At 40.1% G+C, this 14,653-nt stretch overlaps 1 protein-coding gene across 3 annotated transcripts; it reads right to left on the bottom strand.

Annotated features, from left to right (window-relative positions):
* Window positions 1-710: 710 nt before the first annotated feature.
* LOC116697616 (glutamate decarboxylase 1) lies at window positions 711-13,745 on the bottom strand. 3 transcript variants are annotated; one of them, XM_032528950.1, is made up of 17 exons: window positions 13,161-13,745; window positions 12,138-12,226; window positions 10,360-10,422; window positions 9,205-9,360; window positions 8,595-8,837; window positions 8,335-8,425; window positions 6,068-6,180; window positions 5,409-5,524; window positions 5,215-5,294; window positions 5,072-5,126; window positions 4,540-4,656; window positions 4,362-4,426; window positions 3,570-3,648; window positions 3,296-3,445; window positions 3,085-3,192; window positions 2,664-2,753; window positions 711-2,485 (listed from the first exon to the last, which is right to left on the bottom strand). In XM_032528950.1, exons 2-17 carry the CDS (start codon window positions 12,211-12,213, stop codon window positions 2,312-2,314), a joined length of 1,776 nt encoding a protein of 591 aa, XP_032384841.1. In that variant the 5' UTR covers window positions 12,214-12,226; window positions 13,161-13,745; the 3' UTR covers window positions 711-2,311. The 3 variants fall into 3 exon arrangements, with proteins under 3 accessions (XP_032384841.1, XP_032384839.1, XP_032384838.1); XM_032528948.1 differs by having other exon boundaries at window positions 12,138-12,285; window positions 13,161-13,744; XM_032528947.1 differs by having other exon boundaries at window positions 12,138-12,327; window positions 13,161-13,744.
* Window positions 13,746-14,653: the final 908 nt, after the last annotated feature.

The raw sequence follows: 14,653 nt of genomic DNA on the forward strand, positions 1-14,653 counted from the left end.
AAATATCTTAAAAGAGTGAGTAATGAGAGGAGTAAAGGAATTGGCAAGCGGTGCTCATGAAATCTCAGTTGTGAGATGATCGACCAATAAAAAGTCCCTCCAGGGTGATTAATCTGACCAATAGCTGGTGACAGCCAGGTGGATTGAAAAAAATGTACAAGAAAAAAAGAAAGACAGAAAATGTAAAATATGCACATTTACGCAAATTTGCCTCAGACTGTGGAGTTTTTAATAGACACTATCAGGTCAAGATTGATTAATCATACTGCCACATCGTGATTTTTTCTCCATATATGGAGACTATTTATTTGCATACATTTGTCCAGAAGTTGAATACCAGTACAGAGTTCTCGCACACTCAACATGTCTTTGGCAGTGACTGATGAATAGCCAGAACAATAGACAGAGTGTCCCTTAACTATCTAGCATTTTTTCATCACTTTGATACTCCTAATTGTATGAGAATTGCTAATAAACATCATTTGGAACTGATGACATGAATCAAGTCTGCTATGCAGTTTGTAGCAGGGAGGCTTATCAAATTAATGCTTTTCTACATATTGTGTGTGTGTGTGTGTGTGTGTGTGTGTGGGGCGGGGTTCAGAAGAATGTGACAGAAATGATTGGTTTTGCAATTATTTTTACACGTGGAATGTCAAACAAGGGAAGTCTTCTCGTGTATTCTTCACCATATATATATTTATTTGTCCTTTTACAGCTTGTCTTTTTTAGTGCTGTGGATACAACAATTTTACTCTGCAAATGATGGCATGAAGTTAAAGTGCCTCTATTGAATTTAACAAGGGATATGTCATCCCAATAATTAACTTGTGTACAACTTTTCAATGAATCTTAAAACCGTAGCAAACACTATGCATTTCATTGTTTAAGCTAAATTCTTCATGATAAATAATCCCAGCCTCTTTTACATTGTTTTTCTCAACATAAATGTGTGCCTATACTGAGCATGTTAATACAAATAAAAGTTTGCATATCATAGATTTACTCTACTTAACACATTATAATGCAGACAATCACCATGTCTGTGGACTGAAAGCTGTCTGTGATCATGGTGAAGCATTGTGCTTTTTATCAGGAACAAAGCGCCGGCAGTAGCAGCCGCACTGCCAGTCATGCCTTCCAAGTGTCTGGTCAACATTTAGTCAGTGAATCACAATAACATTTTACAGTTACACAACATAGATTGCACTAAAGGGTGGTAAGTTAAATATTCTTATACAAACATCTGAATCTATCCATAAGGGAGAATAAGGGCATGTTCATAAATGTAAATCAACCCTTCTTTGGTTCACAAATACACTAAAAGAATTCAATGTTATTCAAAACATTGTGATATCATACAGCAGTTACCAAATAGGAAGGAGAATACATTACAAATGGAAAAGAACAGCAGATTACCTATTCACAATTTGAATCTCTGGATATAAATAAAGTAATTCATCTATTACATTCTATACTGTATGGTCGACTTATATATATATAGGAGTTTTTCACTGTAAAACTAGGACACATTTGGCACAAAGGCAATGTAACAATACTATACACAATCTACACCATTTTTTTTTGAAAACACAGCGATCAAGTACAATGACTGTGTTATGTATTTCCACCTACGTAATATCAAAAGGAAATAACAGCTAGGGTACAATGTGGTGGTGTATCTGGCTTGATAATTATACAGACGACATGGAGCACCAACAGTCAGTATACCATATCTATATATAACATTAATACTCTTTATGTCAATGCTATAAGGTTCTCTACATTGTGCTCTGATACTTGTGAATTGTTTTTGATGTAATTCTGTTTTCAATTCTGACCTTTATATAGTACAACAGTACAATATATTATATTATTTATAGCTGCTATAGAAAGAATCAGTCAAGTTCTCAGATATTCCTGCTATTTCATATATACATGATAAGTAACCAGTGTTAATCTCATTTATTCAACATTATTGTATATAGGTCCATTTCCTGTTAACATATGGTTTAGCAAGAATACCAGTGCTTTTGTGATTCTCTCACAGATTTGACTAATGTCCTTTTTTTTAACTCAGATAACCTTGTGTTTAAACGTTTGAATATATGTAATTGCTGCTAAAGACAGAAGAGACAGAGATACACAGGGCGTGTTATTTCTTGTGCATTGCCAGAAAAGACCTGTAAGCAAAAAATGTCAATGTCTTCATGAGACAAAAGGAGACATGAGCCAAGCTCAAGGCTCTCCAGAGTTGGAAATGTTTGGGGGGGGGGGGGGGGGGGGGGGGGAAGAGGTTCAGGTGTGGCTTTTACAAGTCATGCCCCAGTCGCTCAATCTCCTCGATCAGGAAGTCGATGTCTGACTTGGTAGCAGCGGGGTTTGAGATTACCATGCGGAAGAAGTTGACCTTGTTTCCTTGGGGCTGGTAACCCACCATTGTAGTCCCAGACTCCATCATCATTGCCTTGATCTTTGGGGCCACCTGTTGTGGAAACAATTTTGCGTTACCATCCAAACTCAGATACAAGCATATGCACAAACAATTCCTCCACGGTGTTACTGTGTGAATCACTAAATCTAAGTATTCACCATATGAATTAATTTAAAAAGGCAGGGGGAACTAGAAATTTAGCTTAAAAAGGACATTGATTAGTCATTACCTTGTGCAACCTCTCCCGCCTCTCGTCACCATCAGGCAAGCTGCGAAGGCTCGGTGGAGTATACCAGAAGCACACATTAGTGTGCTGCGGCTGATAAGAGAAAATGGCAACATTTGTAATGAGTGCCGATAAAAACCGCCTTCTGTTATTTCAGCTTTCCGTGTCAACTTGCAAAATGGTCCAATCAATTCTAAAAGCAAGTTAAGATATGAAATATATTGTTGTAGTCATTAATCAAAACAGAAAAGGTGTTCTGTAAAGCAGAAAAGCCCAGATAGCTAATAGTATTACCAGAATAGTATAGACATTTTTTCTTATTTGCTGCAGCGAATTATCTTGAGTATCCAAAACATTCAGATTTATATTCATCTGATTTCTCAGTACAGTGAATATTTGCTGTCTGTGTAAATAATTATCTCACCTCTCCATCAAACACCATCTCGAAGCCCTCTCTGTTTTTTATTTTATCATAAAGGTACGCTGACAGATCCAGGCACTTGTCGATATGCTGCTCAAATCCTACTGTTCCCTTTTAGGTAGATTGAAAAAAAGAAAGTATAAGGAGTGGTTAAATTCTAGATATGGCAGCAGGGTTAGTAGAGACTTTGGAAAACAACTAATAAAATGGACACCTTTGCCTTCCACATGAGCCAGAACTTGAAGATATCGACGTGACGCCCACACTGAATGGCTTTATCACCTGTGTCGTATGTAATATCATACTGTTTATCTGGCTGGAAGAGGTAACCAGCACACATGGAGTTGCAGCCTGTTAATAATCCCTAAAATGGACACAATCATGGTGGAAGAAACAGAAAGGTTACGAACCACCGGCCAAAAACAGTTATCTTATCCTGCTAGTGCAGGAGTGTTATTGTGAGCAGCAGGCAAGTGAAGAAAACTCACCCTCTCTCTGACCAGAACGGCAGAGCACTGCAGAGGCACTCCCATCATTTTATGAGGGTTCCAGGTGACTGAGTTGGCCCTGCACAGATATTGAAACAGTAAACACAGCTCTGTTATTGTGATTGTGTGTAAAATGCGTGTGTGTGTGTGCGTGTGTGTCAAGTTTTTTTGGCTCAGATTTTAAAGAGGCACTGCAGCAATTTGGTATTAGACTTCCATGAGGGTTAGGGTTAGCGTGATCCATCCATAGGGACTTTTGTTGTGTAATTCACCATTTGTTTCTCCTCCCTCATTTTCTGTCATGCCTCTACTGTCTACTCTCTAATAAAGGGTACGAATGTAAAGCAAAATATGAGAAAAAACAGATAGATTAATTTGGTTTTAAAATCAAAATAGCAAAGCCCAAGATATCCTGACATTCATTCTCAAGTATGGGTCAAGACACCAAAACACCAGATCCTACATTTCTCAAAATGCAACTCATTAGCATCTATGTATGGCCCTTCCCACTTGGTAAAAGCTCATGTCATTCAAACTCAATGCCCCCAGTTTAATGCAGTTTTTCTTCCCTAAAAAGGTGAAGTCTCCACGTCAAGCCCATGCCAAAATAACCCTGACAACATCATGAGGTTTAGAATTACCCTTATGATGTCCGTGTTATCCATTCAGAGACATGATACAAACTGTTTTCACAGGCTGAGTAGTGTTCTCTGTGATGCGTAAACTGAACTTGATTCGTTAAATTATCCACACTTAAAAAATGATATGTTCAAATGTGTATCACTCTTTTACCTCTCTACTCCATTCAGCTTGTGTCTGTGTTTCCTGGACATCAGCAAACCTCCACCCCATGCACCCTGCACAGGAAACAACACATTTAAGACAGTAAGGATGCTAATGTCTATTACAGTGGCTGATAGGTACAGCTGATGTTATTTTTTTGTAATGAAGATTATTGAGATTCTCTTACGTCCACATGAAGCCACATGTTATACTTTTCACAAATGTCTGCAATTTCATTGATAGGATCAAAGGCTCCATAGACGGTAGTACCAGCGGTGGCATTCACAAACATCGGCACGTACCCCTGCAAACCGGAAGCATTGGAGAGAGAAGAAAACATTGGCTACAATTGTGGGCTGAATTCAAGTTGTTATGTTAATTCTTTCCCTGTGATTGTTGACATCAGAGAGATGGACACACACTGTAATAATGCACTCTTCCTGTGTGCATCTTCTGCTTTGCCATTTCCTCTAGCCTGCACATCACTTGGCCTTTGAAGGATTACTTTGAGGGGAGTTACATTAGACTGGGGCAGCCTCTCATGTGAGCAGACAGAAGCATTAACCTCACTGAAATAACCTCGCTGCTCTGGCACACAAGTGTTTCCTTTGCTACAAGTAAACTCCACGGCTCAGAGAAGTGTTTCTCGATGTACGCTGATAGAAGCAAATGAACAAGTTAAAGGGGATGATGTTAGAGTCATTGTTGTTGACATTCACCTTTTGCTTGGCCTCTATGACTTTGGCTTCCAAATCAGCAGGAATGACTCTCCCTCTGTAAAAGAAAAAGATGCAATAGCAAGTCGACCAGATATTTGATCTTTTACCAGACTGTCCGCATGTGGGTTCAGTAAAAAGCAAACCTCTTGTCTGTGTTCAAAAGAATCAGGTTCTCTGTCCCGAAGCCCAGAGCTGCACTGGCTTTCTTGATGGAATAGTGGCTCTGTAAGAATGGATGTTTGATCAGTCACATATCAAGCTGGATTTAGACTTAAGATATTGATTGTCAAACTTTGTGATAAAGGTACAGTTATACAGAGACAGTGTTAAGACTAACATGCTCTGAGGTGAAGAGGACCAGTCTGGGTGCAGCTGTCATGCCTTTGGTTTTGACTTCAGGAAAGAACTTGTATCTGGCAATCATCACACTGTACATGTTGGAGATTGCTCCTCCTGGAGAGAGTAAATACGGTGATTAAATACACATTTGAGCTACTTCTGAGTAATTCTATTTGAACGTGTTTTGCACTACACATGGTTTGGAGACAAAATGTACTTTTTACTCCACTCCATTTAATTTAATTAGTAGTTACTGCAGAATAAAAAGTAATCAACACATCAATTATGATGCATCATTAAAGAATAAACTACTCAGCAGTATATAAGGTGGTTAAAGTTAGCCCCAACTTTACAGGCTGCAACATTAAAGTGATGCTTACACATTAATTCATTAATAATTAGAATCCAAATTTAGTATATCATTCTGAAATGCACCAACCTGCATTATGAGTACTGTATTATCTTTCTATATCTTTCACTACCAGAAACCAGATGAGATCTTTCAGAAATGAAAACTTCAAATTCATAACCTAAATACCTAAAAAAAAAAATCCCCAGAACATCTAGGTGTATATCTTATAGTATGAAATAATAACAAGTGTCTGACATGTTTGCATGAGGTCTTGAGAGTTATTGAGGTACTGGTTTGTCTTTCACCTGGAGAAAATATCCCATCGCCCTCTTCCTCAGACCAGCCGATAATCTCTCTCATCTTTTTCAGTGTCAGCTGCTCCATGAGCACAAAGACAGGGGCGATCTCATAAGTAAACCTGAAACCGACCGGGGAAAAAAAAAACATTTTAATATGTGACAAAAACCTGATTGAGCATACAGTGTAACTTAACATTTGTGTTTTGTTGTGTGTTAAGTAAACAAATACTACAGTTTTCTCTGTTTGATTCAAGTCAAATATCATTTTACCTACAGGCTGCATGAGAGACTGATGGGATCAATACGAAATTCACTGATATTTAACAACATGCATTTGTATACTTTAAGTGTACAGCACGTCAATGATAAAACCATCTTCTTCTTTTAGAAATGGCCTTTGATGCAGTGAAATGACACAGCAAATACTTTTTCTCGTCTAATCAAAGTACATTGAAACCACTCTGCCTCAAAGAAGAGCATAGTCAATTTGGAATTACAAAACAGGCAGGCTCATCCATCTTCTCCTGACCAATATTCGTCTAATTACATAAGTATCTGCCTATTCACGCAAAGAAAGTAAATAAATCAGTGCAGCATTGCAGAATGTCGCATTGTGCCCCACAGCATATTCAGCATGCACACACAGTGATCGGAAGAGGGAAAAAATAAACAAGTCAGATGCCACGCTGCAGATGTCGCACATTAATTTCACTGCATTAATTCATGCAGACAACGCTCAATCATTCAGATTATGTAAGACCTGGAAGTGATTGGCAGTCGATTAGTGTCAGTCAATATCTGCCAGGGGTAATTAGGGTTGATGGAGTAATTAATAAAGGTAAATTACAAGTATATAAGCAACCTCCACCCTCTGGTTCAAGTTATCCTTGGTGATATCGCCAATAACACAAAAGCTGACTACCATGCTTCTTTAAAACAGGCTGTGGGAGACAGACTGGTGGTTGAACCGTGTTAGAAGGAATGAGGCTATTAAAACATGTTTGAGGACTGTTAATCATGGTTTAACAGAATTTTAAAATAGGCTCCACCTCTGTTACACTAAAATCCTAATATAATCTTCAGAAGCTTCACCACTGTGGACTGATAAAACTGATAAATTACTGTATGGTACCATTTTCATTTTACAACTTTGAAGAGAAATTATGAGCAATTAATAAGAAAAGGAGGTGAACAAATCCCTTTTTTCTGGTGTTTAACCTATTTATCTGGTAATGCAGTTGTACATTTTAGCAATTTTCTTAAATAAATTATTTTTTCGTGATAAATGTCTTTTCCAGAATGTAAGAGGCCATGCAGTTCAATCAGTGATAGTGACTTTTCACAACCTGTTAAAAGGTTAAGAAACAGGCTGCAATAATCAAAAAGGTTCCTTGAAGCCGCATGTGACCCCACTGGTCCAGTTTTTTTAAATATATATCAGCCTTTCACCTTTATTTAATGGTTTACAATAATGAGAATGGGAAACATGGACCATGACTGGAGTCCAACCTGGGACGTATGGTATGCACCTTGGACCACTAGGCCGTCAGAATGTCCCAGAGTTTTGTTCAAGTCTTATCCCCTAAGTTAATCCTCATCCACTGAGCCACCAGTTTATAAGGTAAACTAGAACAATTCAATGCAATTTAATCGAGAAAGAGAATGACGACTGAGATGACTCAACACCCCTCATGAAAAACTAAAGATAAGTTTCTCATTGCAATGGCAAAACTCATCACTGAGTCCAACTGATGGCGGTCCACATTGTGTGGAGTTGGTCTGAGGGGGGGGAGGCTCTTTCGCCCTCCTGGCATTGTTATGTCACAAGAATAAAACAAAGACACCATGTAAACTGTGAATGTGAATCAATATGCAATTTAGTTTGCCTGCAGGACTGATTTATGTGACCACAGCTTGCGTACAATTATGTGGTGTGGGTGTGTGGTGTGTGTGTGTGTGGGGGGGGGGGGGGGAGCTTTACTTCTTATTTTCCTGCTTGATTGACAATCTATTAGAACATACAGGGTACTCTTCTGCCAGCAACAGTAATTACTGCATGTCATTTCAATTGTAACTGAAAGACTCTCTTTTACATGGGCCATTTAAAAAACAATAAGTAAAATTAAAATTTTTAAAAGGTAAAATAGAACCTAATGACTTCCAAACTCGATCCACTTATTCTTGCTTATATGTCAAATATTATCTGCATGAGTGTATTTATGGAGTACACATTATTTTTACAGTGACAAACGACACTGCATCCCAGCACTCACATGTTAGTGTTAGCTGTTGAGGTAAGCCACTCTCCTGCCAACCCAACAATGTCTAATCCAGTGGACAGCTGGTTAAAGAACCTGGGGTGACCTGCGATCGATAAAGAGACAACAAAGCAACAGAGTCTTCTGAAAAACAACACATCATTTGAGAATGTGAGAGAGAAAACGGCTTACTGTATCTGTAATCGTTACTAGTTAATCAGAGTTTTTGACTGCAGCAGGCCATGTTGCGCGCCTTCGGGCATCTTTGTTCTTACCTGTTCTCACTCCATACTTCAAGGTGTCCCTGCAGTCCACCAGGATCTGCTCCAGAGACTCGGGTTGGTCAGAGAGCTCCAGGTTAAAACCCTCCATGCCCTCCAGCAGCTGGTGGGGGTGGTGGAAGTCCAGGACCTTGGTGGATCGGTCAAAGGTCTTCCTGACGTAGTTGGTGAGGATTTCCACAATCTCCAGCAAGAACTGCATGGTTGGCTCTTCTCCATTTTTGGCGGGCAACAGATCTACAAAATTAAATAAATCCATTATATTGATGTTTGTTTGTGTCTCTTCTGGTAAACCTACATCATGCTGGGAGATTTGAGGGTCCTTTTCACTATTTACTGTTGAACCTTCTGTGACCTCTGGGTTTCTCAGCAAGTTGATATTTACTTGTACTCATTTATTTCGTGCAAGTCCTCCAACGGTTGGGTTAAAAGCAGCATTGAGGAACTAACACCCACCATCAAATGCAGTTCTTATAATCCAGATTGAATCCAGATTCAAATGTCCACACACTGTTCATTTCTCAAAGCTGTATGCGCTATATATGTATAACATTTTATTCCAAAGGATAAATACTTACGCATTTTTCTCCAGCATATAACCTACCTCTGGCGAACAGATTGGAGAAATCGGTCTCCGTGCGTCTGAAACGCGCATCACCTCCGCTGTTATCGCAGGAGAACAGGTTCTTGGCTGCGTGCTCCTTGAAGGAACTCACAATTCTGTTCCTTTCCTCCAGACTGTTGTTCTTCTGTAAAAACCCTAAACGATCACAAGAAGAGGAATCCGCGGGGTGATTACACTCGCCATACATGTATAGCTGCAGCTTTTAGACTGCACCAGGCCCACTATTAATCCTCCGCTCTCATTTCTGACTTTTGTTTCCATTCTGTCTATCTCCGAGGATCGACACTGCTCTCTTTCTCACTCACTCACTCACTCACTCACTCACTCACTCACTCACTCACTCACACACACTTCTTTCATGACAATCGGGTCCCATCCTGTTCCGTAGTCGTATTTATGGGCGGAGGGCTCTGTGGGAGGATGAACCCGGTGACATCAGCATCAAACTCCATCCAAGCAAAAACCAACTTTCTGTTGTGTAGCGACGACAAATTGTTACCAAAGCTCCTCCGACAACGAGCAGCAAACAGCACAGGAAGCCGATAACAACACAGGCCAAATGAACGTTTGATAATGTGATGTGAAGTATCAATGAAGCCTGCTGGGGAGAATGTAGTCCACATGTAGGCTACCCATTATGGGTAATTAAATGGCCTAAATGAAACCAGCAGAACGTGTCGGTCAAAAATACTTAAGATAAGATTGTGCTGCGCACTGGCGCGTGGCATTCACCATTATGGTAGATGTCAGTCCGCCCTTGGTCAGTGTGGTAGATGACGGGAATAGTAGACTCTCAAAGTAGAAATCGGAAAATCCCACCTGCCTAATTCCCTCTTCAATTTCATCAGCTTTGACTAAGAGATACATTGATGGGTTCGGCAGTTGATGTTCCTCGCATTTTTGCATTTTGGTTAAATTAGCTAGATCAGATGTGATCGTTATGAACTAAATAATATCGGTCAACCTAATTAGTTGATCGTTGTTTGGATGATATTTCAAAATCCTGTTCCTCGAGGAATCCGTTTCCATTGAGCCGCGAGTAATATGATACAGGCCATAAATAGCAGTTTTATCTCTATTTGACAATTCATAGTTTTTGCATAACTTTATTTAAAACAAAATAGAGCTACTTACCACATATCTTCATTCCCAATTTTCTAGTACATCCATTAGCAACTCCACACCAAGCATCATAGCCTGAAGTGACAAAAACAAAAAACAATGCGAGGGCCTCAAAAAGCCTGAAAAAAAAAATCCAATTTCAGTGTAGGTAGGCCTAGGCTACATTTTTATCTTGAACAATTTAATGTTGAAAATAAATAGAGAGACGTGTGAGGTCAAGTGATGTCGCATGATGAAACAAAAATAGCCCGCATGGGTGTATTGGGATTATTTAAACATTAAACCGGCACTCTTCAGGCCCCTGGATCTGAATTAGCCTATTTCCACTGTATGTCACCGTTCATGACCTAGGCGAGGACTTCAAATTAATTAGCCGTTTGGATCCACGCCAAACTAAAGATCGAATTGAGTGAATAGGCGCCGGTTTAAATGCGGTAGCAGTAGACATGAGCCGGCTGGCCAGTGACAGATAGAGAATTACTGCGTTATCAAGGGCTTCCAGCCAGAGAGGGGATGGGGCACCTTGGGTGGGAAGCATAGACCAAATCCTCAAAAGCAGCAATTTAGGGGAGGGGAGGAATAGGAGGAGGATGGGTTGTAGATGGACGCGGGGGGGCAGTCCCACATCCCAATTTAACCCCTTACTTTGGATCATTAGATAAATCATTGCCCTGCTCAGCTCATTGGACGCACATTAACTCAGTCCCCACAATGATTTTTTTTTTTCAAGCCAGAGGAAATGAGATGGGCCACAAAAGGACTACTAAAAACAGAAAAAAATGAAGAAAAGACACAAGAACAGATGTGCGGGCAAACAGCATTCAGACCAGGCTATAGACATTGGCAGAGGTGCAGTTTGAAGGCTAGCTGCAGGCAATTTTTGCATTGGCCTAATTAACTTTATACAATCACTGTGTTTTACCAGACACTTGCAAAGACGATGCAAATCCATTCCGATACTTAAATCAACCATCTGTAAAAAGAAATAGCTCGTTTGCACTGTACAGAGATGTAAGTGCATGCTTTTTTTTTAATTTAAAAAGAAAAAAGGTAAAAAATCAACAACATCTGTATAATTCTTGTGTCAGAAGCATATACACCTTGAACATGATTTTAGACCTCTATTCCTTGGGAGGATCAGGCTTATATTTTTCTTTCTTCTAGCTGACAATGCAAGGACTGGGGTTGGCTGTATGGTTTCTACATTACCCATTCTCTCAAAAACTACTATGCTTAAGTGTACCATTAGGAGCAATTTAATATGGCTGAATTAACAGCCACTTTAGGGCAATTTTCATTTCTCCATGCAGGCACTTTAGCCCGAGCCCATTTGGCCAAATGCACACAAAAAAATGAATGCATTAAACACCACCCCTACTACTACTTTTAATAATAATAATAACAACAATACTAATAATAATAATGATAATAATAACAATAATAATTATAATTAGTCACATTTTTTTTGCACAAAAAAAATAATCTTTTTGTTCTTATAGAATGTTCCGGTGGTGCAGCCTCGGGCTTGTTTCCCGTGCTAATTGCGACTGTTAGTAGAGGACATCAGGTTTTGACAGCAGCATTCATCTGTCACGCAGATGCCGGGAGGTCGGTGTGGTGAATGAAATGCGGCGGTGATTTGTGGCAAAGGAAGCTTTCTCAAATGGCAGCGGATACTACCTCCCCCCCCCCCCCCCCTCTCCTCTTCTCCCTCGATGAAAATGATTAATGGCATTGCCCACAGAGTAAATAGCACACATGAAATAGCATTTTATCTGTGATGGACCTACTTGAGCCCGGTGGTCGTAAATTTGCCGAGTTGGGATCCGGTTCGCCACCAGAGGAGGAGGGTGCAGACGCCGCCATCACTCCAGAGACCCTGTGCCAAAGTCTTCACCTCAGAAAGCCCGGTCACTTTTTTTTTTCTTTAATGCGACCAAAATCTCTCTTTATACCATCAAAATAAGAAATAAAGGCTCACTGTCGGGGAAAGAGAAAAACCCCAAGAACAAAGAGTATTTTAAAAGGAGATGCTTCAGTGTGGGACACAGACCTGTAGATGACAAGGGCACAGCCTGTCTGATAAGTTGAGTTCCAAATAGCCGGCACAAAGAAAAACGCTGAATCTAAGATGACAAGCTCAGCTTCTTCAGCTGTTCACTGACAGAAGAAAAATCCCCAATTGAACCAGTAGCCACTGACAGGAGCATGTCATTTCAGTGTCATATCTTGATCCTGCTCAGGATGGATGATGGTTTACAGCCGCCAGACACCTTCATGTTTGTCGTCATAATAAATAGGACCGCATTAATTGTTCTATAGCGAAGGCTATGAAATACGCAAATGGTGAATATCTGGAGTTAATGCTATGTGCAAAATATACAAATAAAGCCTACAAAGCGCAGGCAAAATTGTACTTTTCTCCAATTAATATTTTGGCCTATATCGTCATCAGAAGCCTGGCTTTGGATCCACAAACTTGCATGACGAATATCAGTTGTAGGTGATTATTTGCATTGTTGATCTAATGCAGATTAAAGTCCCCCATAGAAAAAAAAACACGACTTGCATGACGTTTTCCAAACCCCCAACCGGTCCTTAAAGACTAAATGAGAATTGTTCAGCGTAACAATAATCCCGTGCAACATAAACACGTGCAATTCATTCACAAGCTACAGGCCGATTCTGTCACTTAATGCTATTCTCTTTGCAGAGGAACCTTAAACACCTGTTAGAGCATCTTCAATGACAATTAAGAAAGAATTCGTTTAGTTTGGACTGGTGAGATTCTAAAAATGCATAAAGCCACTTACCGTGATGATGTGGGTCCAGGTGAACAGGTGCAGTCACAAAAAAAAGTGAATTTACCACCAAATTTAGTCCTGAAGGAGAGACAGCTTCGCTCTTTGGTCCACTCCGAGAAGGAGAATAAACAACGGACCTGAGCTTCAGATCTCTGCTAGACCACACACAAGGTGACCTTGCTTTTGTTGGAGTAGGTTTGATTAGCAGACATTTAAAGCAAGCCTTGTCTGTTTATTGTCATTGCGCACGAATGAGTCACTAGTAGCCCACCTCCATCGGTACTGCATATTTGTGGAGCGGACTCGTCTAAAGGGTAGTCCGCAGGTTTGACACTGATAGGTGCCGCTTTCGGCCCCTGAAGTGTGACTTTTTTTGAAAGGGTTGATTGTCTTTGGATCTATGTAGCTCTGGTTTGAATCCTGGTCACGGACGTGGACTTTAAGTTTGATGATATGAGCAACACATTGGGCTACGTGGAAAGATCAGGATCGAAGAGGGGAGGGGGAGAGGGTCGCTGGTTTTGTTCTTTGAGGGAAGAAAAACAAGAGGACAACCGTAAAGACGCAATCACAATCCTAAATACTCCTTATTAATAATCCTTATTGTTCTAACCCTAAGCCCCTCCAATCATGAATGAGTTTGCCATGTCAACATTATGAACTGAGGTCGATTGAAAAAAACGTTTGCAGATGATCTTAACACTATTTATCGTAATATATAGAATATGCACCTGTCTCATAAACGTCTTATTTTCCCACTTTTTGTGCAGGCAGGAAGGTTTTTGAATGGTGAAGATGTAACCGACAACATCATTACACACTGAAAGAACAAAAAACACGAAATCCACAAGGTGGCAGTGAGAAACCAAGAATGACTCCTGCAGGAGCAGAGACACAAACGGGCCACTCCAGAAATACTTCAAGAAGCTAATAATAAACGGACCCATTAATATGGAACACGTCACCATCATACTTGAACGCGGGGACATTAGGGACACACAGGAGACAAGCCAATCACAAGCAATCACACTCAGTCTCTGGGCTTTTGTTATCTTTTGTATCGTGGATCTGATTGCAGGTCATGTGACACGGTTGATATAAAGCACATGAAAATGTACAGCACATTTGAGGACAGTATTAAGGGTTTTCAGCACTGGACAGCTCCTCAGCCTGCGTGTGCTTCTAAAGGCTGCTGTCCAGCCCTGACTTCTCTAAAGGTGCTCAGAGGCAAAATTCAGCTTTGGGCCTCCCTTGAGTTCCTGGTTCCTCCTTCTCGGGGCTGCAAGCATTGCTATGTGTCAGTTAGGATTTGGCAATTTGACTAAACATATATCTTTTCCAGGAAATATGCACAATATTAAATGATAAAATAAATGATAAAGACTAGATTTTGAACAGGGCCCATCTACAAGATAAAAGTATTAAAAATGCAGGACATGCCTTTAAGCCGGGTAGGTTCACATTTCTTAAATCTATCTTTAAGCAATACTAACATACATTGA

The sequence above is a fragment of the Etheostoma spectabile genome, chromosome 11 (genome assembly GCF_008692095.1).
Source record: "Etheostoma spectabile isolate EspeVRDwgs_2016 chromosome 11, UIUC_Espe_1.0, whole genome shotgun sequence".
Classification (NCBI taxonomy): domain Eukaryota; kingdom Metazoa; phylum Chordata; class Actinopteri; order Perciformes; family Percidae; genus Etheostoma; species Etheostoma spectabile.

Bases quoted from the DNA above. Each gene is read 5' to 3' on its own strand.
- LOC116697616 (XM_032528950.1), bottom strand. From the start codon at position 12,213: ATGGCGGCGTCTGCACCCTCCTCCTCTGGTGGCGAACCGGATCCCAAC. The intron at 5,295-5,408 runs GTTAGTCTTAAC...CCATTCTTACAG, and splicing joins TCCTCTTCACCTCAGAGCAT to AGCCACTATTCCATCAAGAA. The intron at 2,486-2,663 runs GTAATGACTAAT...TTTCCACAACAG, and splicing joins GGCGGGAGAGGTTGCACAAG to GTGGCCCCAAAGATCAAGGC.